Here is a 27655-nt window from a genome sequence, read left to right on the forward strand (position 1 = left end):
TTAGCAAGTCACCTGGAAAAACACTTCCAGTGAAGTTGACAGAGAACATAAAATGGTCAAGGCTAGCATCCTGTAGGGGAAACTAAGGGAATGCCAACCGCGGCAATTCTCTGCCTGGAAGAAACTCCACAGTGTGATCTCTTCATTTCCCAGATAAGGAAAGAGACAGAGACCCTGAAGCAGGAAGTGGTTTGCCTAGAGTTGTGTTCTAGCTAGGGACAGATACAGAACTAAAACGCTGGATCACCAGACTGGCAGGTCACGGTACTTTTTCTAGAACATCACTTGAGACAGGAGCGAGTCAGGGTTGATTGCCTCTAGGGCAGCATTATAGTGGCTAGTCAAGTGTAGTTCCTCCATAAAGGAAACTGGTTCCTAATTACCACATATGGGAACATGAGGCAATTTTAATGGTTGTGACAAAGGCATCAGCTGGAATCATAGTGCCCAGGGCCCTAAAATCAGAAAAAGAAAGCTATGACCTGGAATTCTCAGGTCATGCAGGGAGTGAGCCGAACAGAAGTGACACCCAGAGAGCTCACCAAGGCACCACCTTAGTGAGAATGGAGAAACACCAAATATAACCAAGCTTTTAGCCAAGTCCCGTGAGGAAGGTTTAGAGAGAGCCAAGTCTGAGGTCCAGAACCTAGGGGAGCAGGGTTGTCAGATGCACCCAGAGAAGCAAATTCCAGGGCAGTGTAATGGGGGAAACTGGCTTCAGAGACCCAGATAACCACACTGTCACAGGCCAAAGATGCATCTGTAAACTTCCTTTTATCTTCTTAGGAACTCGTGTGGCCTCTCCACTACGTGAAGAACTTCAGATGTAAAGAAATGAGAGACCAGGAGTACAGCTCAGACTTCCTGCACTAAGCCTCACTGGGCCCTCTACACAAACGTCCATCCTTCCTCTAGGATGCAGGTGGAGGTGGCCATGGATAAAGCACAAGGGATAGAGAAGAAATGGACACAGGCCTATCTCCCTCTCAAGAAAGCAAAGCATGGGGAAGAGAAAGGCGGGATTCTGAATGAACCGAAAGGAGGGAGGGATACTTAAGAAGCCAGGATCCCTCCCCACACCAAACACGGTGATACGTACCAATAGATGCTACAAAATTCTCTTCCTTTAAACTCCTGGTGTCCAGTTCCTTAAGACCCTTTCCTGGAGCACTTGGTGCCCGAGGTCCCAGCTGGGGAACTCTCAGCTGGGCCATAGCCTTTGGGTCCCCCCGCCCAGCCAGACCAGGGTCCTTTCCAGCTGGGGTATTTACACTCTCTGTTGGACTTCTCTTCCGCTTGTCTGGTTCTGAGGAAAAGATTGAATACAGAAAGAGGTCAAAAGAGGTAGTAAATGGTAACCAAGGAAGGAAATGCAGTAGGACAAAGTGGAACAGAAGAAGTGCAAGGAAAGAAAAGCTATCATTCTACTTTTTATGACAGAAGAATACCCACTGATAAACATGCACTGGAAAATAAAATCCCAAAGCCTATGGGAAGCGTGGCACAGGAACACCTGCTGTGGGGCAAGTACGTTTCCTCTTTCGGAGACAACTGGGAGAGCTGTGCATGGGATGACGCCAGGCGGGTGTGACCCCTACCTTTACTGTAGTAGTGGGTCTGGGCTATCTCCAGAAGCCCGAAGATGCTGGCCATGCCACCCAGACCCGCATGGGCATAGGACTGTTCCAGACTGAGGACTGTGCACTTGAGCAGGTCTAACATTCCCTTATACACCTTGCGACTGATCTCCTGCAATGGGAACCCAGCGACAGAGTTGGTAACACTGCTTGTGGAGTGCACACCCCTCGCCCGGTGGATCCCGCTGCCTCAGCTCGGATACCGACCACATCCGGGATGACGTCCTGCCGGGCGTCGTCCTCCGCCTGGGCTGTGCGGCTCAGCCTGCTCAGGACGAAGGCTCGGAGCTGCTCGCTCTCCAGCAGCCGGCGCACTTTCTTCATGTTGAGCCAGCCGACGCCCTGGCCGTCCAGCACGCTGTGCACAACCTCCTTCAGGAACTGCTGGTTCTCACTGTGGGCCACACACGTGTGATCGGGAGTTGCTCAGCAGAGCATCCCCCACTTGCACAGACTGAGGGGTTTCCCAAGCCAAGCCTCCAAATGCCCAAGTCCACCGCCTTTGCACCCCCTTCAGGTAACTTGGTCTGCCCAGGTCCCCAGCATTGCTGTCTCCCCCTCCTCAACACTGTAAACCATCACTGTTGCAGGGGATTGCGTCAGAACGGAAGTGCTGGCCAGAACTGCTGTCATCTACCATTTTGCGGGCTTCTCTCCCACTCCTGAGCACCCCTCAAGTTCTGCACAGGAATCGTGACCTCTAGCCGCAACCTTTTAAAACGGACGTGCCATTTATTACCTAGAATTGCTGGATCGACCCTGGGGTGATGGAGGTTCTCGCTTCACTGTAGGGCTGTGTTTAATGACAGACGACTTCTGATCCACCAAAGCTCTCCTGTTTCCTACAGCAGGAAAGGTAGGAAGGAGAGCCATCACAATTCTAGTCCAGGAACTCGTGTTAATTAGCCATGTTCCACGCCCATTCCCCAGAAGGGCTGGGGGAGGGTGGCACCAGGGCATCACACACAGGTAGAAACCAGCCATGGCAATGTGGAGGAGGTGGGAATGGAGACTCAGGCCACTCCACATGCACCAGCAGCACGCCCCATGGGCAGGCACGGGCGTCTCGGGGACGGGGCAAGGCAGGTCACTCATGTGAAGCTGCTTGCTCCCTGAGGAGGATGGCCCTCAGGCAGGCATGAAGATGCTAGGAAAAAAAAGATCATGCACAGCTCACAGGCAAGACCCACCTTCACCACTCCCGGGGCCGGCTTCAGTAACAATCTCCATTAGAGTATTTAGCCCAAATACTGGGACACAAAATACACAATTAGTAGGTGCACCACGATACCGCAACCCCTACACCCGTATATGGAGCAGTAAGTCAGATAATCTGAGCATTCTCCCAGAGCTTGAACAGCGCACGTAACCTTGGTTCTTGGGCACCGCAGAGCTGGCAACCAAGTGACCAGGAGGCACCCAAGGCTCCAAGAAAGATCATCCTTAAAGCAGTGGCATCTCAGAGCCAGAGGCAGGGTAAATGATACAGGAGCCTACACAGGCACATGCATGACACGGGGATCACCAGTTTTCATGAAACATCTAGCACAGGGGTCCAGAGGGCCTGCAGGTATGCTTAGGGAAGAGACCCATTTTGCAGATGCTGTCATGGGAAGCGGGGGTGGGGTATGAAGATGGGGAGTGGGTGAGAGGGTTAAGTGCAGCAAATGAAATGAAGCATCAGCATGCAATGAAAGAGCTTCAGTTGCTCTTCTCTTCAAATATATCGAATCAAAGCCAGACATTTACCTTTCCATCCCCGATCTACCCAGCCCCTCTGGATTCAACGCGGCGGTGCTAATGAGTTTCCTATACTACCAGCTCTGATGTCCTTTGGCCCATCAAACCCTATGTTCCCATCCCCACCAAAGAATATTTCATGGACTCCTGATATTTTTGATCACTGGGAATGAGAGGCAAGTTAGAGTACAGCACTTGTCACTGTACTTCCTACCATAACTCAATATTTCAGTACAATATTCAGAGAAAACAAACCAAAGTCAAATTAAATTTAGAAAAGCCTCTCAAACTCACAAGATCACAATAAAATTCAAACAAGGTCTTAGTTGCCTCTGGGACCATTGCCCCTAGAAGCCAGTAAATATTACCTGGCCCACTCACAGCCTGTGTGGACATGAAGTCACAGAAAGGCTCCTATCAACATTGCCAGCTCTCCACAACCACTCTGTGGGGGATGGCTCCTTGGGATGGATTCTGTTCTAAATCCACGCAAGCAGGACCTGGCAGGTGACTGGGAGCAGCCGAAGATCCCTGTGTTAACTGTGTACCACTAACAAGGGCCCCAGAAGCAGCAGCGATAACACAGTTGCCATTACTCTAAACAATACAACAGGACCTCCTCTAGCTACAAAGAGGGTTTCTATCTGACAGCCATCGAGAGCCCATGATGTGCAGTGAAAGCCCCATGATCAAATGACTCATCACACACCAGGCTCCTGACAAGCACCCACAGGCCTGAAACACCTCCCAGAGAAATCTGGTTTGGCAGAAGGCAGGCTCTAGTTACCTTTCAGACTGGGAAAGGGCGTGGTCTTCTCTCGGGCCCCTTTGGTGGGGAGCGTGAGGTTTGAAAGACTGAAGCTTGTGCTATGGTTCCTATACAGGCTGCCTATCAAAGAGAGGTGAAAAACCAGTGAGTCAGCAGGACAAACAACTAAAACACTGTGCTCCACTGACTGTATGCTCCTCTTCCCCTCCCTTCGTTTCAAACAGAATTCCAATTCAGTAGATCAGTCTCTGCTCCACCTCAGCAAAGATCAAGCCTAACTTGGGGTAAACAAAGCTATCACTGCCATTGACTTTATTCAGGCACTTCCCACAATATCCATTTCATTCATCTACTGAGAACACAGTATGAAAACTGATAGTTTGTATGCTTCTGGCATGAAGCTGACATTGTCCCTCCCTGGCTTCTGAAAAAATTCACAATCACAATTATCCCCTATCGTGACCCTAGACCCAACAAAGGTCCATCTTTAATTTTTAACTCATGCTTGCCACTCATTGCTTGAAATATTCTCTAAGCACAAAAACCAATCTCATACAGATGTCAAAGCATGTTGATGAAAAAAACCCTCATCAAGCAAAGATATAAGATACATACTCATATCAACTTTGACCAGAATATTTCTACAAAGTACATATGCGGGGTGTGTGTGTGTGTGTGTGTGTGTGTGACTTTTGGATTTAATGCATACTTTTCAGTTGACCATTCAGCTATCCTCCCTGGGAAGTCTGAAACATCCACGTATAATGAAAACAACTAACCCGTCCCTGTCCTTACTGACCTCCTCTGAAAACACTCCATTCAGTATCACCTAAATGACTGGAATCAGGGTTTGATCATGCCAAGCCAGCCCTCCACTGCAAACTCTAAGCAGTGTGTGCCTTGGTCAGGCCCCACTGTGGGAGAAAACAGAACAGGGAAATGAGAACGCTGAAGACACTTACTGGCAAATGACACGATGCCCCCGAAGCCCTCGGTGCTGTTGTTAGAGACGGTGGAGTTGGGAGAGCTCGCGCGGGAGTCTGATTCTGCATCGGAGTCACTTGCCAGTTTCAAGCTGTTGGGCCGCAGCAGCTTTTGAGCCCTTGAACGCACAGTGGCACCTGTGAGCCCCAGGTAGGGGTACCTGACCTTGGGAGTGTGGGCCTTCGCTACGCTGCAGTCACCACTCCCTTCCCATGACTCCTAAATCCCAACAGCAGAGTACCACCCTCAGTGAGCAGCAGGACCGCGAGGGCGAGCAGACTTCTCAGACTTTCTGATTAACCCTTGCCCAGGGTCCACTGCAGTAAAGTCCTTCAGTCACCCCACTAGCGGGGATCCCAGGCTCTCACCGATTGCCACTGACATGCTGGCTGAATCGGGGAGTATAACTTTCCCCCTGCTCATCATCATCTTCCTCAGGGGGAAAGCCATATTGGGGCTCGAAGTATGGATTGTCATAGGTTCGCCGGCGCACTGACCCCTCTCCGATTTCTGCCTGACGCCTGTCCACGTTCGATTTGCCGATGCCAGGAGGCACAGTAGGGGGAGGCTTGGAGATGCCTCCTGCTGCCGTATCATCCATCTCTGCAGAGTCAGCAGCTTCCTAAGGGACACAATAAATAAAAGGTGATCACCTGGTGCCCAGTGATACTTCCCTGTATCTCAGTTAGGCAGGGCCAGGTCCGTGCAGGTCTAGCAGATTGATGGCCAAAGGAATGTGTGGGAAAGTATCTGTAGTATCCCTGTTCTCTGTCCCCACAGGCTATGAAAGGGGGATCTCAGCTATACCCCGAACAATGCTGTGACCTTCTGGGATCAATACTGCATCATTTAGGCTCTGAGTCCAAAACCCTCACCCTAACGGTCTATGGAGAAGATAAGAAGATTTTGAGGAAAAAGGCAAATGAACACTGCAGTGCAGCCTTCCTAACAGAGATGAGGCCCACATCCCCAGCAAGGGATCCCGCTCACCCACCGCTCCGTGGCCTCACGTACAGCGTTAGCTCCATGGAGGACAGTGCTGGGGCTACTGCTGGCAGTAGTGCTGGCGCTGGAGCGCACTGGGGGGTTTTCCTGAGGGTTCTCGCTGTCCAGGCCAGGCTCCTCTGCTTCCTTCTGGCTCTGGAGCTCATCAATCTCTACCTCACTGGCGTCCCCCAGTGCTGCATGTGTCAGAGGGTCCACATCTGGGAAACAAACCGAGGGAAGCAGGTACAGACACCCCATTCCAGAACCCCAACCCCAGCCCAGGGCTGGCCAATCTCCCCAAGCCCACTTACTGGGAGTGTCACCGTTGATGTCACATTTCATCATTTCACTGACAAAGTCACCAAGGGAGGAGTAAGAAGAGCTTGAGTCATCATAATCCATACTATCGCTGCCGCTGCAGAGTGAAGAGCATAAAAAAAAAAAAGACCAGAAGGAAGGGGCAGGGAAAAACAGTGCAATCAGCACTAGGAAAAATAAAAGAGGAGCACTCTTAGCTCAAGGGTAGAGAACAGATAAAATAAAGAAGCCAAGAAAACCAATCAACTAAAATACAACTCAAGGCTTCAAAGACTGACATCTAAATCCCCTGAGATCTTGCTAGGGAAGGGCTAGTGAGAGGGGCCTGCTCGCCTGTCATCAGTAGGGTCAGAGTCGGAGTCACGCTCGGGCGGCACACTCAGCGCCTCGGCCAGCTGGGAGTTGCTATCGTAGACTCGGTAGTGGATGGGCTGCAGCTGATGAGCATACCACTTGGGCTTGTCACCAATCAGGGCGGGATCAAACATATCTACCCAAAGAGGAGAAACAACAGAGTTAGCAACAAGCACTACATAACATAAAGGCAGGGAAAAGTCTAACGCAGAACAAGCATGGAAGGGGTGGGGCAAAGACTAGCAAAGAAACAAGCAAAGGGAGAACTGTCAGGAGGACAAAGGCGGAGGCTGGGTGGACTCACTGTTGTGAATTCGCTGAAAGGCATAGTTGGTGGGGTTAAGGATCCATTCTCCAAAGTACTCCACAGCCTGAGTCCTGGCCAACTTCTCAGCAAAAGGAGTCTGCCGGGGCCGCGAGGCTAGAAAGGAGCCAGCCTGAAAAGCTACCACTGGCCGAGGGAAGAGACGCAGAGTCCGCGTGTGCATCTGAAAGCCCTGCAGCACGTTGGCGGAGTTGAAGAAACGCACCATGGCCACTCTGGAGAAGAAGCGGACGGTGAGCTAACGCCAGACCCGTGCCCCGTACAGCCAGGGTTTCCATGATCCAAGGTCTCGGGCCACTTGGCAAAGCCATCATTTAACAGGCTTCCAGTATCAAGGGGAGAGTTATCTTAAAGAATCACCAGTCCCTCAGTGATTTCTCCTCTTCGCTTTTTACTAAAGTGGAAAACACACTGTAATATCATCCACATTTTATATACAGATAAACTCTGGCTCAGGAAAGTACTCCATCCCAAGGTCGCTGAGAGAAAGAGAGCAACTTAGAACCCATGACTGGACAACCCGCTTGGTCTCACCTGGTTGCAACATCCACAGAATCCACGTCATTGCCATAGATGAGTGGGTTGAATTCAGTGGAAGGGGTGGACTGCAGGTCATTAGAAGGCTTTCCCAGGAGAAGTGGGATCTCCTGGCCCTCGTGAAATTTCTCCAGATTGAGGATGGGCTGAGTGTTCAGACTCATGCTGGCGAGGGCCTGTGGAGGAAGAAATCCCTCATCTAAGGCAGACTCCTGGCTAGCTAGCCAGTCTCCTAGGAAAGACTCTTCTCTAAGTCTTCCACATCACACACTCTCGCTGATTAGTTCTGCAACCAAGGACTATACGAATACGTGAACTGTGGCCCACCTATTTCAGAGCCTTCATTTTTGAAATAAGGACTCAACTATTTCAGCCTTTAGAAAGCTGTCTGAATTATGCAGTTATCCATCTCTAGCCACCCTAGATCCCAGCAACTTGATTAAATCTGAAGTTCAGGACAATAGCTTCCAAATGTATTTTAGTCATGACGTGTTTTTCCAGATTGAAATATACGTGGAAATATAAACAACTGAAAGGTACAAACAGTTTCTTGGAAGGATGTAAAGAATGAGAGCTTCCTATATTCAATGCTTACAATCTAAATCAGCGTCTAAGGGGCTCCATGAGGGAGCTTGAACTGGCACCCATATGGGGTGCAGACATCACAGGCGGGGGTTTTACCACTATGCCACAATGCCAGGCCCTAGAGGCTTTTTTTTTTTCCATTTTCATATTTTCTATTTGAATGGCAGACACAGAAAGAGAGAGAAAGATTTTTCCATTTGCTGGTTCACTCCCTAAATGCCTGCAACAGCCACTGTAGGGCCAGACTAAAGCCAGGAGCCCAGAACTCAACCCAGGTCTTCCACGTAGATGACAGGGACCCAAGTACATGAGCCACCACATGCTTCCTCGCAGGATGCACATTAGCAGGAAGCAGGAATTGGAACTGGAGCCCAAGTTCAACCTAGGAACCCTGATATGGCATGCGGGCATCCCAAACAATGTCTTAACCACTGCCCCACAAGCACACCCAATTTGACACTTTTAAAAAGCCCACATAACACTAGTGCTGCTGCTAGTCCTTGGACCACATTTTGAGTAGCAAGGGTCAAAGTACAGATTCAGTAAGCCCAAGGATCTTAGCTCCTACATGCATTTAAAGTGCAATTCTATATATCAACCTTCTCAACTTATTAGTCATAATTAACCAGTCATCAAGAATGAAAACACACAGGGCCAGCACTGTGGTACAGTAGGTTAAAGTCCCAGTCTGCAGTGCCAGCATCCCTTGTGGGTGCCAGTTTGAGTCCCAGCTACTCCACTTCCAGTCCAGCTCTCTGCTGTGGCCTGGGAAAGTAGCAGAAGATAGCCCAAGTGCTTGGGCCCCTGTACCCAGTGGGAGACCCAGAGGAACCTCCTGGTTTCGGATCGGTGCAGCTCTGGCCATTGCAGCCATCTGGGGAGTGAACCAGTGGATGGAAGGCCCCTCCCCGCCGCCTCTGCCTCTCTGTAGCTCTGCCTTTCAAATAAATCTTTAAAAAATATGAAAACACAGCAAGTGAAGACAGCTAGAGGAACTTTCAGAGCTTGCGATCCTCACCAGATTCTGCAGCACCAAGATATCATATTACATCAGCAGGGATGAAGAAAGTGAGAGGGATGATACAAACTGACCCATTTAAATCCAGGTATCAACTAGAGGGACTACTATGTACTTACAGGACACAGAAAAAGATTTCTAAAGACCCTCCAAATGAGAGCATGGATTCTTAAAAATAAATCCAGTGCCATCTGGTGGTCTCACAAAACACATACAGCAGGGGAAAGGAATGGAGCCTTGTCAAGTTTTACCTTCAGGTACTGTGTTTGGCAGGCAGAAGAAGAAAATAAACCAATGAAATAGGGATGTAAGGAATTACTCAAAAAGGGATTCTACAGGGACCTAGAGAAGATAATTCAAGAAGATAATAAAGGTGTAATTCAATTCAAGAAGATAACACGGATCAAATTGTCCAAACTGCTAACACCTGACTTATAAGGCTGAGAGCACTCCAAGGCAGTAAAGAATGACAGATGTGACAAAGGGAAAGTGGACAGCTGTTTTATACAGCATCACCAGCATGGGAGAGTGACAGGGCCTACAATGAATCAGAAGGACTCTACAAAATGGGATACACCCCTTCTTAAGCCCATTGGAGGTAAAGAAAATCCACTACACTAAAAGTTTAAAAGGAAAATGGCTCTTAGAATGGCTGTCTTCCTTCATCAACCCTATAGCATCTATTACCCTCCTTCTTTCCATCGTTCTTCACCCACCTGCTTTAAATGTTTCTTCAGCTCTAATGATTCCGGTTCTGGCAGAATAGGCAGCACTTCTGCATTGGTGGGGGCAATCACCTGCATCCAAGAAAAAGTAAAAGGCATGACATCAAAATTAACTGCTCTGGAATTTCACTTACAGAGAGTAAATAAGAACGGGGAGAGGGCCAGTGCTGTGGCATAGCAGGTAGAGCTGCTGCCTGCAGTGCCGGCATCCCATACGGGCACCAGTTCAAGTCCCAGCTGCTCCATTTCTGATCCAGCTCTCTGCTATGGCCTAGGAGAGCAGTAGAAGATGACCCAAGTGCTTGGGCCCCTGTACCCATGTGCAAGACCTGGAAGAAGCCCCTGGCTTCTGGCTTCGGATTGGCCCAGCTCCGGCCATTAAGGTCATTTGGGGAGTGAACCAGCAGATGGAAGACCTTCCTCTCTCTCTCTGCCTCTGCCTCTCTGTAACTCTGCCTTTCAAATAAAAGTAAATATTAAAAAAAAAAAAAAAACAGGAAGATGTATATACAATCTGTGAATACACAGATCACATACCTGTACGTGTAAGATTTATGCACATACACACACACCCGTGTGGGTGAGAGGAACCAAAGTTCTTCAGCTGTCATCTGTTGCTTTCCAGTGCATTAGCAGTGAGCTGGATCAGGAGAGGTACAGCTGGGATTCAAATCAACATTCTGATAATGGGATGCCATTGTTGCAAGTGGTGGCTTAGCCCATCGCACCACAACACCTGCCTCTTTGTGATCTTGATAATGGGATTAAGATTATGGTTTTTCACTTTCTTCTTTATTTTTTTTTTCTGATCAAGTTTTATAATGAACACACACCATAGCTTCCTATAAAAGTCTGAATGTACTCACACTGCACAATATTAATATAATTTTAAAGTCTGCACTAAAAGACAGCTTCTTACTGGAAACTACGTCCCAGAAAGCCATTAGAGATCTACACCAGTCCTGCAACAGCCCTACTGCTCTTGGAGAATATGCAGGGAACACTTCTTCTTATTAACCAAGGGCTTGTTTAGCTAATAAAGTAAAAGCAGCATTTAGAAAAAAATTGGTTTCAATAAGCCTCACGACAGAAATTATCCACCTATGTAGGACCTTCCTGGGGATCATCTAGAAAAACAGATACCAAAAGAACAGGTCTAGAACACAGTCCTATCCTAGGCCCTCTAATGCCTTACCCGATTGCTGTCCAGATCCACCAGCCACACATCATCAGGCATTTTGAAGTCCAGTTTGTAAAGGAAGAAGCTGGCAGGGACTCCGATAATGTATGGGGTTGGAGCCAACAGCAGCTATGGAAGTAACACAAAGGATAAGAAATAAAGACAAAGACTACTGTGAGAATTATCAAGTCAGGATTTTTCTAGATAAGGAAATGCAGATATACAATCCCTTTTCCAAAAACCCATAGGATAAATGCATGTCAAAATCCAGAAATTTTTTAGATTTCATAAAGGTTACCAGTGCATTTTCTGTATATATTTTCAAAAATTTCTTTCTTTTTTATTATTTAAAAGACAGAGAGATAACATAGGGAGAGGGAGAGGGATCTTCCATCTGCTAGTTCACTCCCCAGATGGCCCTAACAGCCAGGCAGAAGCCATGAGTTAGGAACTCCATCCAGGTCTTCCACACGAGTGGCAGGCACATTAGCAGGAAGCTGGAGACTGCAAGTGGAGCAGCCAGCACTCCAACAGGGGATGCCAGCATCACAAGCAGTGGCTTAACCCCTGCACCACAATGTTGACCCTGTATGACTACAGCATTGTAGCCATAAGCCTAGAATAATTAACATTAACTGTGACAAACACAAAGTATAGGTTTTACCACCGGATCAGTTCAAATTAGTCAGATTTTACAGACTAACAAGTTATGAGAAAGAGATGACTAAATACCAATACTAACTCACAACTTCTCTGAGTGCTGAGACTCCTCTCTCAAGAAGACAGAAGCGACAGTCAGAAGACACCCTGAGACTCACCTGCTCTGCCGATGCCATGCAGGTGGGAAGCAGTGGGATGACAGGAAACATATACTCCAGGGGGTATATCATTGCGACAAACGCCATCACAGACATGGAGAGTGCATTGTAGTCTCGGGACTGTAGCACCACCTGCCAGGAGCCATGGCAAAAGGATCACTCAGTAGCACCAAGTAAGGGTTATAAGAAAACAGCTTCTTCCAACAAGACATGTAACTTCTGTTTAACCACGCCAGTCACTTGAGCTTAGCTTCCACAGTGACCACTGCTCCGTGCCCCACCAGGCCTGCCACATTCCAACCCAAGCACTGGATAACCCTTCCCTCGAATCACTCCCTTACTGCCCCAGTTCTTGCACTCTGCATCCCAGGACCACTGCTACTGATATTTCCAAATAATTAGGTCCGTACAATAAAAGATAATTCAACCAGTGGGAGGCTCTCTGAGTACATCCCACGTGATCCCAGCACAATTCACATCCACCAGGCACCTGCTCTATACCTGGCATCAGATTACCTCCTGGAGCCAGAAGATGAAAGGCTGCGGTCCTGTCCTCAAAGAGCTCGTGGTCTAGCCTCAGTCGTATCTCAAAGCCTTATTCTCTATGAAGCTGGCCCTCACCTTGTGCTCTAACAGGATGCACGTCAGCACCTGAAGACAGGCGTCCACACCCAGAAGTTCCAAGGGAAGGTGCAGTGGGAAATCCACTAGGGTGAATCGAGAGGGGTCTGGAAGAGCAAAGGTCAGAGCTGACTGGAGCTCCTGGGGCAGGACCTCAATGTCGACTCGCTTCTGCCCAGAGACAGGTACGGGGGAACGCAGCAATCGATAGATCCAGGCCTCAATCTCCCGAAGGTCATGCAGAAGTGCACTCGACTTCTCCTCCACCAACAGTGAGCCGGTGAAGATCCGCCACATGGTGTCCCTGAGGAGCAGACGGCAGGAAGCGGACACGTGAGCCCCAGGCGGTCAGTCCCAGCGCAACCCAGGGTAACCAGAGAGAGCATCGCGGTGACAGCTGGAAGACTGACACCAGGAAGGCCCACTCTTCGAGCTCAGAGGAAACCAGAGAGTAGGTAGAAGGGCAAGAACAAATTAAAAACTAACACACGCGGCAGGACTTACAGTCCTGCACACTGTAAAATATCAAACCCCCAGCACATATGGTAGGAGGTTCAACTCTGCAGCAGACTTTTGCTTGGTAAGGACCAATTTAACATGCTTAAGTTGGACTAAGGGACCTCACGCTGTACAGGAAATCGAGTCCCTCACGGGGCGATTACACCTAATCTGGGAATGGCTTCCCTTTCCCCTGAGGGCCGGCAGCAGGCCGTACCTCTGCACACCCCGAGGAAGGCCCAGCTTCTTGCCCAGCAAGCGTTCGCTGCAGCAGTCCACCAGACGCTTGAGGGTGTACAGACACTCTCGGAAGGTGGAGAAGAAAGGGTAGTGGCTGAGCACACACAGGGACGTCAGGGTGCTGTTGCGGGACCGGCTCCCTGCCTTGGCCCGGCGTTTGCCCCGAGGAGACTGGTTCACGTCAGGGGTGGAGTCAGCGCTGGGGGGCTGCAGGGACGAGCCGCTCTCTGAGCTCTCGGTGCCAGCCTCTTCAGAGACACAGGTGGCGCGGGTTCCCTCCTTCCCACGGGACCCTGTTCCGCCTTCTCCCTTTTCCTTGGGCATTCGCTTTTGGAAGGAGCGGTAGAAGTTAACGCAGATGCCATAACGTGTGACTCCAGTGTCCTTGTCGGTGAGGGTAAACACAAAAGAGGTATCATCCCGGAGGCTCATGCGCCGCTGCCGCACACTCAGGCAGCCCTCCGGCTGGCAGAAGAACACCACATCCGGGGGCAGGGGAAACTCGGCGTGATCCTCTAACGGGTATCGCCGCAGCAGTTCAGGAGTCTGGGCCACACTGTCACTGCTCGGGTGTCTGAGGAACACAAGGACAAACTCAGCAGCCTGAAGGGATGGCACACTCCATCAGATCATAACCACAGTCGATAAACGAAGCTCAAAATGCTAGCTTGGGGAAAGTAACCTGACTGCAGGACCTCGGGAAACACAGGTGCTGCCTGCCACGTTCGGCATGTGGGCTGATAGTCAGCACTGTCATGAAGATACCTACCCTAGAAATATTCTTCTTGGGAAAACTCTATCCTCTTAGGCTGGTTACTACATTTCAAGGTGGACTAGCTAATGAATTATCAAAGCAGTACACGGACCCACAGGTGAAGAAGCACAGTTGTACTCCTTTTTATAAAACAAGAAAACTGGGGTATAAAGAGTAGATGTGCTCAAGTTCAAGGATGTTAGCTAAGGGCATAGGCTTGCTTTGTCTCTGTCCAGACCAACGCTCTCCATCCACCTGACCGTGTGTTTTCCCTGTGAGCATCAGTGCTACAATCAGGGTAAAATAAAAGGGGAAGAATGAAATATACAAAGCAACATGGAAACAAGCAAAGGAAGTGACTGAAGCCTTGGTAGCTATCCCATACAAGACAAAAACCAGTCTCTCTTTGGTTACCTGGCCCCTACGATTACTAAATAGTCAAGTAACCGAGGACAGAATTTCTTCTTTTGCACCATGTTTCCGATTCATCAGTTCATCTCAGAGACACTTCAGGGCACCGGGCAAGGAGTCAGCGTTCCCAGGAGGAATTCTGATATTGTCTGAAAATACAAGTTTAATAGGAAAAAAGTGCTGATAAGATGCATTGCTGTGCCTGAGACTCATCCCTCACCAACTTTATCCCAGTTCTAAGGGCACTGGTCAGAGGCCTTCCATTTTATTTAGTATTAAAGATGGGTGAACTTGACACTACTAGTCTGGTGTCTAGGCTTAGGAGCTCCTGGAGTCAAATGTCAAAAAGTAGGCTAAATAATGGCTTGCCTCCCTGACTCACTTCCAGCCTAGCCCCTGGGGCTGTTTCTGAAAAACAGATGGAGGTGGTCTAATCTGGAATCAGCCATTAACGAAAATTAAGTCACTTTCAGGACTGCCCCAGGGTGGATCAGGATCCAACCAGACTCTGTTCAGCACTAATCTGCACTTCTAGGTCTAGATGGAAACCTAATTATTCTGTTTGAACAATCTGCATTCAGCTTGATGTGAAACTACTATATAGATAGTCCAGTTAACTGCCCTCAGACAATAACAACAGCTGGGTATCCTCCCTTATGTGACTGCAAATAATCAATGTCCATGCCCCGCGGCCTCATCTGAACCACTTGTCTCCTCCTGCAAGCAAGAAAAGGGTTCAAGTGGTTACTGCTGCTAGTTCTACCCTTGATGCTGAATCACAGGCTCCTGTATTCTGGTCTTAGGACTGGAACTGGGAGTATAATACATACCAGTGGGGCCCTGTCCTACGATATCTCAGAGATTATGAATTAGACTTTCTGCAAGGTCAGGGAGTAAGTGTTCAGAGAATTTCTAATCTGTAGTCCTAAAATTAGGAACCGTTTCTATGGTGTTAATTATCACTTATTTCCTGTTGGGTCTCCATATCCTTCTCTAAATAAAATGTTTCGCTCTACTACAAAGCTATTTCCAGTGCTCCAGGATTCTACCTCTGTGCTTCGCACGTGGCCACACGATAACACTGTTCATTGTACACACAGAGAATCTCACTGCACGACGACACACTGACACACACACATACACACCACTCCCTCAGCAGCAGCTGTGTGCACTCCCATTCACATGGACACACATACTCCCTGTATGCTTAAGGTCCTATTTGATTTAGATAATGATAGAAGTTCTATTTTTTCCCTCCCCTGCCTAATCATAAACAAGACCTATTTGCAACACCTCTGAGTCCTCAAAATGCTGCTCCTTCTTTCCCCTTGCTCCCCATAGAGGACCTGCAGGTAATAGGATTCAGTTTTGTCTCCATAGCGACTCTGGCTCTTAGCACTATTTATAGCAGAGCTTCAGCCCCTCCCCTGGTTGGTGACCGCAGAGTGCTAGCAGCTGCTACTCCAGAGCCGGCGGGAGCCCGCAACAGTTCACTCTCCTTGAACCTGGAGACACCTCTCCCACTGATGGCACTTGCCAAGAATTGGGTCAGCTTCTCCCCCATCTGTCTTTAGTTTGCACTTGGTCCTAATTCTGGCTTTTGTCAGAGATATATCTGCACCACCAAGTTCCCAAGTGTGCTATATACCCATTTCCAGGCACGGCACAGCTGAGTGAGCCCAACAAGCCCCTTGGCTCTCCCAGCTGCTGCAGAGCCGGGAGCCTACTAGAAAGGGGAGGACCACTACAGAGCGGCGCTCAGCTGCTCCGAAGCAGAATGCAAATGGGAGAGAAAAAGCAGACGCGAAATGGATGAAATGGGATACGGGTAGAAGCACACCTCTTTCTCTAAGGAATGATGCAGATGTCTACAGTGAGAGCCCAAGTATTTGAAAGTAAAACAATTTACAGGACCAGCACTCCAGGCGGAACCCAGAAATCCAGCTCTACAAAGACAACCAGGTGCCCTTTCTGGCCCAGAACCTCCAAGATCAGGCCTGAAGCATCTCCCACGAACACAGGTCCCAGTAGGCATCAGGTCTCTCCAGCCTTGGGGGGACCCCGGGCCCTCTCCACCGAGAGCTACCTGACACTACTCAAGTCACTTGCATGCTCTGCCGTCCCCATCTCCTTGCTAGAGCCACGAGGACCCTGAGATCCTGACCATGCCAGCCAGGACTGGTGGATTTTTGGCCATCCTTATCCCTCCAATAGCCACTGCCTGGTCATTCTGACTGCAGAGACCACCCCGGCTTTTCTTCTTCTTCTTGCCTCTCTCCGCTCCCCACAAAGACTCTAAACCCTCTACCACCACCTATAACTCACGCTCTGCCTTCCTAACCGACCAGATTCTGCCTCCTGCCCCAACCGCACTGTCACAGAGCCCCCTGGTTCCTACCCTGATACCCTGCAAAGGCAAAAAGCTCAAACCCCATACCGTTCTGCTTTTATGTCCACATCGCCATGCACTCCATCTAGAAGCAGCCTTGGCATTCCCAGACCTTTACGTTATGGGTGCCTTTTCGGCCTACGGCAGCCATGCTAACCACCCCCTCTGGACCGGTCTCTCGTTTTGGGCAGGATCTCATAGTAAAACCACAGGAACCCGAGAGCGATATGACATCTCTGCTGACGCGAGCAGGACAGAAGGCTCCCCGCCTCTCCTCCCCCTCCCCAGACAGTGACCTTGCAAGCTCATCGCACACACACTGGTCCAGCGCTGGGGGAGAACTTGAGCAACGAGGCAGGCAACAGTCAGGGTTGGGGAAGAAAGAGAAAGAATGTACAGATGCCGGAGGATGGGGTGGGGGAGTGAATGTCGTCTCCAATCCACAGAAAGTCAATTTTGAAACATCACATTTAAAAACAACAACAAAAATGTGCTTTTGAAGAACCAAACGTGGGGTTTTTTTTCCCCCAAATCCTAACCAAAAACAAGGGGCACGCACGCTCCCACACACGCGCGCGCACAAGCATACACGCCAAGGCGCTCGTGCGGGCTCCAGCCCCGGGGCTGGACAGCTCTGCCCGCCCCCTCACCTGCTGGACAGTTCCCCGCCCCCGCCCCGGAACCAGCGCCGCCGGCCCGGCAGGAATGGAGCCGGGAGCCCGGAGCCCACAGCCGCTGCCCCGAGCGTCCGCACCTCTGGCCGCGCCCCCTTCTGCCTCAGACCCCCGCCCCACTCCCTCCCGAGACGCCGCCACTCCCCCTCGCGCTCCCGCAGGGCCTCCTCAGAGACCATTCCTCAGGGAGCCCGATGACCCTCCTCCCCCCAGCAGTCCCCAGTTGCCCAAATATCCGTCCGGGGACCCCTACCTCCCGAGCCTCGGGGGACCAGCCACGCAGACCGGACCTCCCCGGCGGCCAGCGTCAGTCGCTCCTCGGCGCCGCGCCGCGCGGCTCCGAGCGGGCGCCAGTTCCGCGTCTGCACCGGGGGGCGCGTACCACTCGGGCCGGGTGCGGGAGGGGGAAGCCGAGGGGCCTGAGCCGTACCATTCAGTCCCGCGGGGGACAGAGCTGCACCAAAGCCGAGCGCTGAAGGGTGGAGCAGACCTCGGGAGACGGGCGGCTACGCACACACCTATCCTTGTGGGAGTGGGAACGGGTTGGGGCGCGCAGGGCCAACCCAGCGCCGCTGCGTGCCAAGGGGGAGGACCCAAAGGATTATATTTTCTTTAGGTTGCTCAAATACATTTTAATTCGACATGGCCATAGAGTCCATTTTGACGAAAGGTTAATTAATCTGAAAGTGACTTCTCGAGATAACCTGCCCCTGAGGCTTTCTAACCACCCCGCCCCGATTCTTCAGCCTCCCCCCCGCACGCCGTTTGGCATCGCCCGGCCTTCGGCGCTCGTAAGCCCGCTACCGGGGCGGCGGAGCCTACCAATTCCGGTGCGGCGGCGGGGGGGGCACTTGGGGCTGTGCGGTATCACCTACACCGGGAGCGCTCCAAGGGAAGGGGGCGTGAATGGTGCCGCGGTGCCCGCTGGGAAATGGAGTCCAGTTCCTCTGAGAGGTCGAACCCACCGCAGGGCACCCTCCCGTGACCTCAGGGGACTTCTCTTGTATCAGAATGGGGATCAAACCGACAGAATACCGGGCCCTGGGTCTTTCAGGTTGTGCCCTCTCAGAAGGCACCGAGAACACTCAGGCATCATCCTGACGCGTGAGGTTTAAGGCTGAGGCGACAGTTCTGAGAACCAGCAGACAAGAGAACCTGGTGCCTTCGCAGCGCACCTACCGACCCATCGTCTCCCTGCTCTGGGTCCGGAGACGGCGCCTACAGGACAGGGGTTCCCTCCCTGTTCAGAGCCCTCTCCCAAGCCGGACACTCGTTTTCCTCTCATTCTGTATTCGTTTTGGCCTTCTGTTCAAACAGTGCCAGACTTATCAGGGAGGCAGCCCGAGATATTTATGGCCAAGCCACAGAGTGACAGTGGAGAATTTCTCTTGGGGCCCTGTGGGGGAAGGCAGGAAGCCACGGGAGGCAGGCTGGGCGGGGCCCTGGAGAGCCTTGTGCAAGGTGGCCTCCTGGGGGCCATGCGTCTGCTTGGGTCTTTGGATGGAGCCGGGCTTTAGTAGTCCCCCCTCTGTCCAGCAGCCACAAAACTCCGAACGCTTTGACTCTCCTTTAATGCCATGTGAAGCTCTCCTTCGCCCAGCTCCCAGGAATGTTTGCCCTTGTCAGTCTGCTCCCCCTCTATAGGAGGCAGCCTGGGGGCCTCAGCTTTGGGGCCAGAAGACGGAAGGTACCGGGCCAGGACAGTCATTCGTGTACATCCCAGATCTCAGACAGCAGAGGGGGCAGCTTTTTGTCCTGCAGGCGCAGTGCAAACACTTGCTCCGAGTGGACGCTGCTCAGTGTCCGGAGGCTCACCAGTTTCATCAGCATCCGAGGGAACATCAGCCGGTCCTGGGGGGTTGGGGGGGAGGGGACAGGAACAAGTACAGCCCTTGCCTCTCCCCAGAGGAAAGAGGGGCCGAGGGGAGGGGAGTTGCAGGAGAAGTAGAGGACTGCTGTGCACCACGTGGTCAGAGAGGGATTCTTGAAGAGAAAGGGAAGGAGGGGAGACTCACATGGGGGTGGTGGATGGAGACGTAGGCATGCAGGGCCTCCACATATGTGTGTTGTAGCCTCTCTACCTGGAGCTGGTCCTGCACGTTGGGCCGGTCTATAGGTCACCAACAGAATGGAGGAGCGGGTCTGGCCAGGGTCTTCGTACCCCAAATCACAACGCCCAGAATAGGCACATGCCCCACCCAACCTCTTCCATCCCAAAAGAGCATAGCCAGGACCTCCACTTCTGAGATTCCCGCCCTGTGGGGCCTACGGCCCTCTCGGGTTCCCTCCGTCCCCTCCTCCGCACCTGCAGAGAAGATGCTGATGGCAATGAGCAAGGCGAACTCGGCATCATTGAGCTGCAGCTCATTCATGGCTCTGGAGAACTCGAAGATGGGGTTGATGAACTCCACCTGCAGCCCTGGCGTGGAAGGAGGGAGACTGAGGCACGTGGCAGGAGCGGCAGGAATTTCCTTCTCCCCTGCAACTCCTCAACTTAGGGCACTACCAGACACTCACTAGGAAGGCTGCAGCCTACGTAACTTCAGGCACGTTTCTTAGCCTCTAAGCTCACTTGTGAAATGGGCATCCTCTCAGAACCTCTCATAAGACCTGCGATGGTTAAATGATAGAGTGTGCAGAGCACTCTGCCCTGTCTGGCACGCAGGTGCTGAACTACATTAACAATAATAATAATTCTGTTATTAGAATTTCTGAGGGCTCCATATTTCTAGAAATAGACACTTCTAAAGAAGGCTTTTTCCCTGATAACTGCCCTTACTTATTTGAACACTAGAGATACATTTCACACACTGCATCCCAGAGGGAACATGGCAGAGTGATTAAGGGTGTGGACTCTGGTGCCACGGTGCCTGGGTTTGAGTCCTGGCTCTGCCATTTACTAGGCTGTGTGATCGTAAGTTTATTAAATTCTCCAGGCCTTGGTTTTCTTGACTGTGAAATGGACATAATAAAAGTACCTATCTCATAAAGACCTGTTAAGTATATAGCATAAATTGTAACTACTGTATAAGTATTTGTTGACTACATAATAAAAATTGTTAAAGAACAGACCCAGAGGTGGGTGTCTGGCATGGCTACGTAGGACACCGGCACCCCATATTGGAATGCATGCATTCAAGTCCTGCCCCCTGCTCTGAGTTCAGCTTCCAGCTAATGCACACCCTGAGAGGCGGCAGCTAATGACTCAAGTAGCACCTGCCTGGGAGACCCAGATGGAGTTCCTGTCTCTTGGCCTTGGCCTGGCCCAGCCCTGACTGCTGCAGGCTTTTGGGGAGTGAATCAATGATAGGAACCTCTGTCTGTCTTCAAAAAAAAAAAAAATTAAAATTAAAAAAAAAAATAAAGTGGAACCAGTCTTCTTGCTGAGAAGACTGACGTATGGGGCCACCATTGCGGTGCAGCTGGTTAAGCTGCAGCATGTGACCCCCACATCCCATAGGGGCACGGGTTCGAGTCCTGGCTGTTCCATTTCTTTTCTTTTTTTTTTTTTTAATGATTTTAAAAATTTATTTGAGAGGCAGAGTTACAGAGAGAGAGAAAGAGAGAAAGGAGAAAGGTCTTCCATCTGCTAGTTCACTCTCCAAATGGCCGCAACAGCCTGAGCTGGGCTGATCCAAAGCCAGGAGCTTCTTCCAGGTATCCCACATGCAGGAGCCCAAGCACTCAGGCCATATTCCACTGCTTTCCCAGGCCATAAGCTGACTATTCCACTTCCCTTCCAGCTCTCTGCTAATGCACCTGGGAAAGCAGCAGAAGATGGCCTAAGTGCTTGGGCCCCTTCTACCCAGGTGGGAGACCAGGATGGAGTTCCTGGCTCCTGGCTTTAGGGAGTGAACCCGTGCATGAAACATCTCTCTCTCTCCCTCTTTCTCCCTCTCTCCCTCTCCCTCCCTCTCTCTCCCTCTCTCTCTCTCTCTTTCCCTCTTTCACTGTAACTCTGCCTTCCAAATAAAAAAAAATCTTAAAAACAACAACAACCAAAGAAGACTAAAGTGCACCAACCCACTACCTAAAGCCACGCCACCTGGCAAACACTTCTCCCACGCTCACAGTCACTGCACCCCACACTGTTCTCTAAGCTTTCTCAGATTTCTTTTAGCAACCATCTGTTACACTTTTCCATCTGAGGCTTCTTGATCAGTCACTTCATGAACTTTCACCCTAATGTGTTGTGCCTGTCGATCCATGTACTGGGCAAGTCCCATTTGAGAAAGTATTTCTTAGTAAAGCTGTGAACCCCCCGAAGTGTGCCAAACAGCTCCTTTCTACAGAGATTACGAGGAGATTCTAGAATGCGGTTGTACACCTGTGTCTGCTAACATGATGAGCTCATGGCATTGGGCACTCCCCCGGGGGGCCGCACAAGAGAGTAGATACAGAGGAAGGAGACCTGACAAAGTGCAGCCCCTCTTCCTTCTTCCCAAGACCACGCTGGTGAAATGAGAACTGAAAGGCAAACGTGACGGCATCCAAAGTGCTTATATAAATACATCTATAAATAGGTGCAGATTTAGATAACACAAGTCCACGACAGCGGAAGGAGTGCAGAGATATCAGAAGCGGAAAGGGTTCAGAAAGGAGGAGGAGAAGGTCATGGTTGAGATCAGAGATGATAGCTATTTGGGGAAATGGTGGTTTGGTAGAGAAGCAAGGCAGAGCTGGCCTTAAATTAGGTCAAGCCATCAGACAGCCCTGTTGGGAGCCTCTGCAGTCGGGCTGCATGTCAGGCCCCACAGAAGGCCAGAGGTGGCAACACAGCCTGGCCATGCCCTACGTGAAGGGAGGCCTTCCTAGAGAGCTCCCTGCGTGGCCTGCAGTGGGACAGGAGGGGGGCTGAGTCACCAGAAACCAGGGCAGGCTTTATGAGCTCTACCCTGCAGACCAGGATCTAGCAGCTCTGAGAACAGAGTCACAGCATCTGTATTGTACGGTCTCACTCCCTGCGCCGTTAAGCGGCTCACTCTCCTGTTTGGCCTCAGCTCCAGTTCCTCCAAAACTCCCTCAGCCTTCCGCCTTTTCCCAGCTCTGCACCCATAACACAAACACGAGCAATGAGGAAAGATGAGCAAACTCCCTCTGCTTGGCCCCCATGCAAGCATGAGAGAGAGAGAGAGAGAGAGAGAGAGAGAGAGAGAATGCACAAGCAGGCAGTGAGGTGAACTAGTACTTAGAGAAAATACTCCAGATACAAGACAGGGACCCAAGTGCTCACTCAGCCTGCAAGCAGTCCCGCCTGGGCTCATCAGACAGAGCAATTGAAAAAGAGAAGGAGGAGGGCAGGCGTCTGGCAAAGCAGCTAAGATACAGGTTGGGATGCCCACATTCCACAAGGGGCTGCCGGAGTTAGGGTCCCAGCTCTGCTCCCAATTACAGCGTCCTGCTAATGCCAATGCACCTGGGAGGCAGCAGACGAAGACTCAAGTACTTGAGTCCCCGCCACCCATGTGGGAGACCTGGATTGAGTTCCTCGCTCCCGGCTTCAACCTGGCCCAACCCTGGCTGTTGCAGGCAGGAGTGAGGAGTGAAGCAGTGGATGGGAGCTGTGTGTGTGTGTGTGTATCTAATAAATAAATTAACAACGAAAAATTAAGGAAAGAAGCAACAGTCCACGTGATCTTAAAGAGCATATATGAGAAGGATTTGTTCATTTTTGCTGTTAGTATTCCTAACATGGTGTGTTTTCAAGGCTGCTCCTAGCAAAATGCTACGCAGGAGCATAGTGTATAATGCAGATTTAAACAGAGCCCTTTGTGTGGCTATAGATGGGGGACAATGCTGTGCCGGTGCCTCCCTGCTTCTTTAAAGTGACACTTCAGGAGCCTTGGAACCCAGCGTGAAGCCCCTTGGCCCCAGGCAACACAAGCCAGGGTCTGTCCGGAGCAGCTGTGAGTGGGCTGTCAGCACAGCAGTTTCTTCTCTTGGAAAAACAAGAGGAGCTTCCCTTTTACAATCCCACGCCCCGGGCGCCTGTGGCTCCGGAGCCAGTGTGGACCCAGACCGATGACCAGAAGCACCTGTCCATGCAGTGCACTCCCGCTGTGGCCTCACTTCTCACCTGCTTTGGCAAAGTCCTCCCGGTTGTAGCTGAAATCCTTGAGGAAGGTGATGCTCTCACTCCCAGGGTTGTACCTGCGAGACGTCTCCAGCAGCATCACCTGTATGCAAGCAGTGGACCTCAAACAGGGACCGGAGGGGCCCGCCTTGGCACACAGCCCCCTGGAGCGAAGGTTCGATCCCTCACCCGTCCCCACTGCCCCGGGGCGGGGCTTCACTACCCTCAGCCTTGTGTCTGAGGTCCCTGCCACAGTCCCTTTCCAATCACCTCAATCGCAGAGGTCTTCAGCAGGGCGATTTGGTCCTCCCGGCTGAGCTGCAGGAAGCCGGGCAGCTGTTTGGCAAAATCCACGATCTCCTGCACGGACACGATGGCCAGCTCGGTGAAGTGGGCAAAGCGCTGCTGGCGGGCCTCCCGGCTATGGGGATCTGGGGCCATGGGCCAAGGCTATCCAAGAGGCAAGGCGGGACGAGGCAAGCCACTGTGAGTGGGCCACCAAGACCCCAACAGGTGCGCTGGGCACAGCCGCCTCGCCCCAAGCCCGCCAGGTACCGTGACTCGAAGCTGGTCAGAAAAGGAGCGCTGGTTACACTGCTGCTGGGCGGCCACCAGCTTCTCGATCATGCCCAGCTGCTCCGGGCTGAGCTGGGGCAGGGCCTGGGGAGGCGAGGGGGCACGAGGGGGCCCGGCCGCGGCCTGCGCCTGCTCCTCCTCCTGTCGCTTCAGTTTCTTCAGGCGGATCTGCTCTTCTGACAGGACACCTAAGGACGGGGCCGGACGGACGTGAGGACGGGAGAAGACGGGGCGACAGCAGGGCTGGGTGTGTGTGTGGCTGCAGCCTGCAGGCGAGCAGGCAGTGTAGCGTCAAGGCAACCTAATCCACACTCGAGGAGACAGCTGGGCCCTGTGGGCTCCGGCCCATGTCTGCCCTCTCCCCCGGCGCCCCGCCCAGACACTCACACTCCTCCCGCATGCCAGCCTGGCGACACTTGCGGAGCCGACACTCCTGGCACTTGCGCCGCATGTAGGTGTCCATGGGGCAGTGGCCGCCGCTGTGGCAGACGTAACGCGCGCCCTTGATGACGCTTCGGCGGAAGAAGCCTTTGCAGCCCTCGCAGCTCAGCACGTTGTAGTGGAAGCCGGAGGCCTTGTCCCCACACACGCTGCACAGCTCGTTCCCCAGCATCTTCGGGGCTGGCCCCTTCTTCCGCTTTTGTGGACGGAGCTCTGGACAACAGGGAAGAGCCGTGATGTTCTCCCTGAATTCGGCCTCTGCCCTGGGCACGCGGCGACCTGCATTCCCTCCGTTATACAGACTCCGGTCTCAGTGATAAGATCGGATCTGGTTCGCCCAAGGCCACCACGTCCTGGGTACTGTGCAAACTCTTTATAAGCCTCGATCCTTATGTCAACGATCATCATTATTTCTACTTTGCAAATAAAGAGAAGGAGGCACAGAAAGGTCCAAGCTATGGACAAAACTCAGATCACACAGGTCCAATTGACTCCAGTCTTTGGGCTTAAGGAGATTATTTCAAGATACCCCTCCCAGCTCCAGGGAGTCCCTACCCCCTCAAAACAATGCAGCAGCTGCTCACCTGTGGGCTCTGCGGGGGCCTCCACCCTGGGGAGCAGGGCTGTGGGCTCTGCTGCCTCCAGCCCCGCCCCCAAGGCACTGCCAGCAGATTGGGGTGTCCTGGCTTCGTCCTTGAGGGTACAGCTGCTGGCTGCTTGCGCCTGGCTGCTTGCATCTTGTGCACGTGGCTCCCACAGCTCCGCGGCAGAGTCTAAGCCCGGAAAGAAAGGTACAAGTGGGTCTCGGGCCCGGGGCCGCCTCTACTTCCCCAGCATCCCGGCTGGGAAACTGCAACCTTATTTCCACCCTTAGAGGGCAGCCAAGTCCCAGCTCAGGCTTTGAGACCCCAGGACTTCTGCCGGCTCTCGGGACGGTCGCTTGGAGTCGCCTGCACCTCAGGCTAACTTAAATGAAGATGTTAACCTTTTTGCCCCTGGGACGCGGGTGCGCATCCATGTCGAGCTCCCCAGCTCCAGAGCGGGGTGAGCACCAGCCATGCCAGCTCTCTCCCAGCAGCGGGCCCAGGCTGGGGAGCACTGGGCAGTGCGTGCAAGGGCCAGGTGCCAGGGGCAGGCAGAGGCAAGCTCTGGCTACTCTAGGGAGGAAGGCGGAATGCAGGTGATGAAGACCACTGATTCCTGAGGGAGGGGAGGAGCCAGAGCCCGGGCTCGGGGGAGAGGGCTGGAATGAGGACGCTTACCAGGAGAAACATCAGGCACAGGGGCCTCCAGCCACAGGGACATCTCTTCCTGGCGCCCTGGACATTACCAAGGCACCGTCCTGCAGGAACGACCCAGGTTACACTCTTCCAGAACCGGGCTCCGTTCACGCCTCAGCTCCCTTCTCTTCTCCTGGTCCTGCCAGGTAGCAGTACCACCAACTGAAGCTTACTTGCCGTGTACTAATTAACCTGCGCTGAGGCTTTACATGCCTTCTGCATGATAGCTCTACAAGGTTAGGAGGACTCAAACCCATTTAACAGACGAGGAAACTGAGGTTCACAGAGATTAAGTTGCCGATGGCCACACAGTTAGGCAGTGATAGAGCCAGGATTCCATCCAACCCTGGTCTTGCCGATTCTAAAATCTGAGCTCTCAGCCACCTTTCTCCCCCAGAGCCTCCCTCCGGGCGGCGGAGAACACCTGGGCACATCTGTCCTGCTCCTGTCAGAGGAGACTGGCCGGAGGCTTGCCCAACCCCCCTCCTGCCACTCTGCAGAGTCCCAGCACAAACCTCCTGCCTCCAGGTCTCCCTAATTCACAGGCCGGACCTGCTCTTCCAGAGTTCTCAGGAGTCACCCTGGGACCTAAACAGAGTCCGGTCCCTGCCCCGGGCTTCCATCACCAGCATCCCTCGCTTCTCCTGCGACCCCCGTCGAAAGTCCTTAGGACTTGCCCAGCCCCCTCCCCCAGCCCCGCCTCCCCCCACCCCCGCCCCACAGCCCCCACGCAGAGCCAGGGCCAGTGCCGGCGAGCAGACCCACCGAAGCCCCCGGCCACCAGACTTCCGGGCTGCGCAGTCTCTGGAGCCCCCTTGCTGTTAGGGGAGGCTGGTGCAGTCCCCAGTCCAGAGGCTACAGCGGCCAGCCCCGGCGCCTGAGCCGCGCGCGGGAGGGACCTGGAGCCCCGGGGAAGTAGTAGCGTGGGGAAAGGCGGAGGGGAGGGACTGCCCAGGGGTCGAGCCACCTCCTTCCTGCCTGACAGTCTGGGGGCCGACCGCAGCCCTGGTCTCCTCGGCCCCCGCCCACAGGGCAGCTTTCCCACCGGGCTGACTCCTCCCCGGCCGGCCGCCCCTCCGCCCCGTGCCGCCGCTGCCCCCTACCCCCAGCCCAGGCAGCCGCATGGCCCTGCACACCGGCCCAGGTCCACGTCTGTCCCTTTGCTCTCCTCACCCCAGTGGCTCTTTGCGCTCAAGAACTGCTTCCCAGGCACCCCCCACCCCAATCCCGGCAGCCTCCAGAGTCAGCGTTCCCTCCCCTCCATAGACACTTCGCGGAGCAAAGGTCCCGGCACGGCCCGGAATTGCGACACCGAGCCCCAGCCTGCGTTCCCAGCCTCCGTCCTCCTCCCCTGCTCTGGGAAGGGGCCAAGAAGCTCTCCCCACCAGCCAAGGGCCTCTGCCAAGCTGGGAAAATTCCAGGGGTGCAGAGAGGCAGGTGCTGAGGCTTCCAGGGAGTCTCTGTGTGTGGGTCCACAGAGAACCGAGGCCAGGAGAGAGGGCGGTGGGAAGTCCGCTCTGAGCCATGTCAGGCTTGGGACGGGGGTGGGGGTAGCAGATGGCTGCCAACCCAGGGATGGCCCATGGAAGGTATGCAGGTTGCCTGGCTGGGCGACAGCCCTTCCGAAGGCAGGCAGGCACGCTCCCTCTAGCATATGCTGGGGCCCCAGCCGTCCTGCCCCGTCTGGGACAGGAAAGCCATCCTTGAAAGGAGACACCACA

General features: G+C 52.6%; 2 protein-coding genes across 61 annotated transcripts in view; both read right to left on the minus strand.

The window, feature by feature from the left end:
- The window catches only part of MADD (MAP kinase activating death domain), a 44377-nt gene extending 26290 nt beyond the window's left edge, over positions 1 to 18087 (minus strand). For 15 of the 50 annotated variants that reach the window (XM_051852898.2, XM_051852877.2, XM_051852866.2 and 12 more), the window contains exons 1-20: positions 17818 to 18087; positions 14505 to 14650; positions 13314 to 13910; positions 12599 to 12902; positions 11978 to 12109; positions 11175 to 11288; positions 9971 to 10051; positions 7649 to 7827; positions 7094 to 7329; positions 6769 to 6925; positions 6429 to 6532; positions 6145 to 6335; positions 5499 to 5752; positions 5109 to 5248; positions 4165 to 4266; positions 2828 to 2887; positions 2377 to 2479; positions 1845 to 2031; positions 1599 to 1749; positions 1100 to 1306 (exon numbers count right to left, since the gene is read on the minus strand). In XM_051852898.2, the coding sequence (XP_051708858.1) occupies positions 1100 to 1306; positions 1599 to 1749; positions 1845 to 2031; positions 2377 to 2479; positions 2828 to 2887; positions 4165 to 4266; positions 5109 to 5248; positions 5499 to 5752; positions 6145 to 6335; positions 6429 to 6532; positions 6769 to 6925; positions 7094 to 7329; positions 7649 to 7827; positions 9971 to 10051; positions 11175 to 11288; positions 11978 to 12109; positions 12599 to 12902; positions 13314 to 13910; positions 14505 to 14566 (3361 nt within the window). In that variant the 5' untranslated portion in view covers positions 14567 to 14650; positions 17818 to 18087. The remainder of the gene's footprint in view (positions 1 to 1099; positions 1307 to 1598; positions 1750 to 1844; positions 2032 to 2376; positions 2480 to 2827; positions 2888 to 4164; positions 4267 to 5108; positions 5249 to 5498; positions 5753 to 6144; positions 6336 to 6428; positions 6533 to 6768; positions 6926 to 7093; positions 7330 to 7648; positions 7828 to 9970; positions 10052 to 11174; positions 11289 to 11977; positions 12110 to 12598; positions 12903 to 13313; positions 13911 to 14504; positions 14651 to 17817) is intronic. The other 35 variants (XM_051852998.2, XM_051852958.2, XM_070070747.1 and 32 more) reach the window with 3 other exon arrangements.
- A 1029-nt stretch (positions 18088 to 19116) lies between these two features.
- On the minus strand, positions 19117 to 27257 carry NR1H3 (nuclear receptor subfamily 1 group H member 3). 11 transcript variants are annotated; one of them, XM_008268606.4, is made up of 10 exons: positions 26700 to 27257; positions 25917 to 26073; positions 25239 to 25427; positions 24601 to 24867; positions 24193 to 24401; positions 23908 to 24087; positions 23641 to 23740; positions 19870 to 19983; positions 19580 to 19674; positions 19117 to 19415 (listed from the first exon to the last, which is right to left on the minus strand). In XM_008268606.4, exons 2-10 carry the CDS (start codon positions 25957 to 25959, stop codon positions 19269 to 19271), a joined length of 1344 nt encoding a protein of 447 aa, XP_008266828.2. In that variant the 5' UTR covers positions 25960 to 26073; positions 26700 to 27257; the 3' UTR covers positions 19117 to 19268.
- Positions 27258 to 27655: the final 398 nt, after the last annotated feature.

This window comes from Oryctolagus cuniculus, chromosome 1 (genome assembly GCF_964237555.1).
Source record: "Oryctolagus cuniculus chromosome 1, mOryCun1.1, whole genome shotgun sequence".
Lineage (NCBI taxonomy): Eukaryota > Metazoa > Chordata > Mammalia > Lagomorpha > Leporidae > Oryctolagus > Oryctolagus cuniculus.

What these genes read in the sequence shown, in the direction of transcription:
- NR1H3 (XM_008268606.4), bottom strand. Translation starts at nt 25,959, where the DNA reads ATGTCCCTGTGGCTGGAGGCCCCTGTGCCTGATGTTTCTCCTG. An exon ending in GGCCCCCGCAGAGCCCACAG is followed by an intron (nt 24,868 to 25,238) that starts GTGAGCAGCTGC and finishes CCTGTTGTCCAG; the next exon opens with AGCTCCGTCCACAAAAGCGG. An exon ending in GGAGGACTTTGCCAAAGCAG is followed by an intron (nt 19,984 to 23,640) that starts GTGAGAAGTGAG and finishes CTTCCACGCCAG; the next exon opens with GGCTGCAGGTGGAGTTCATC.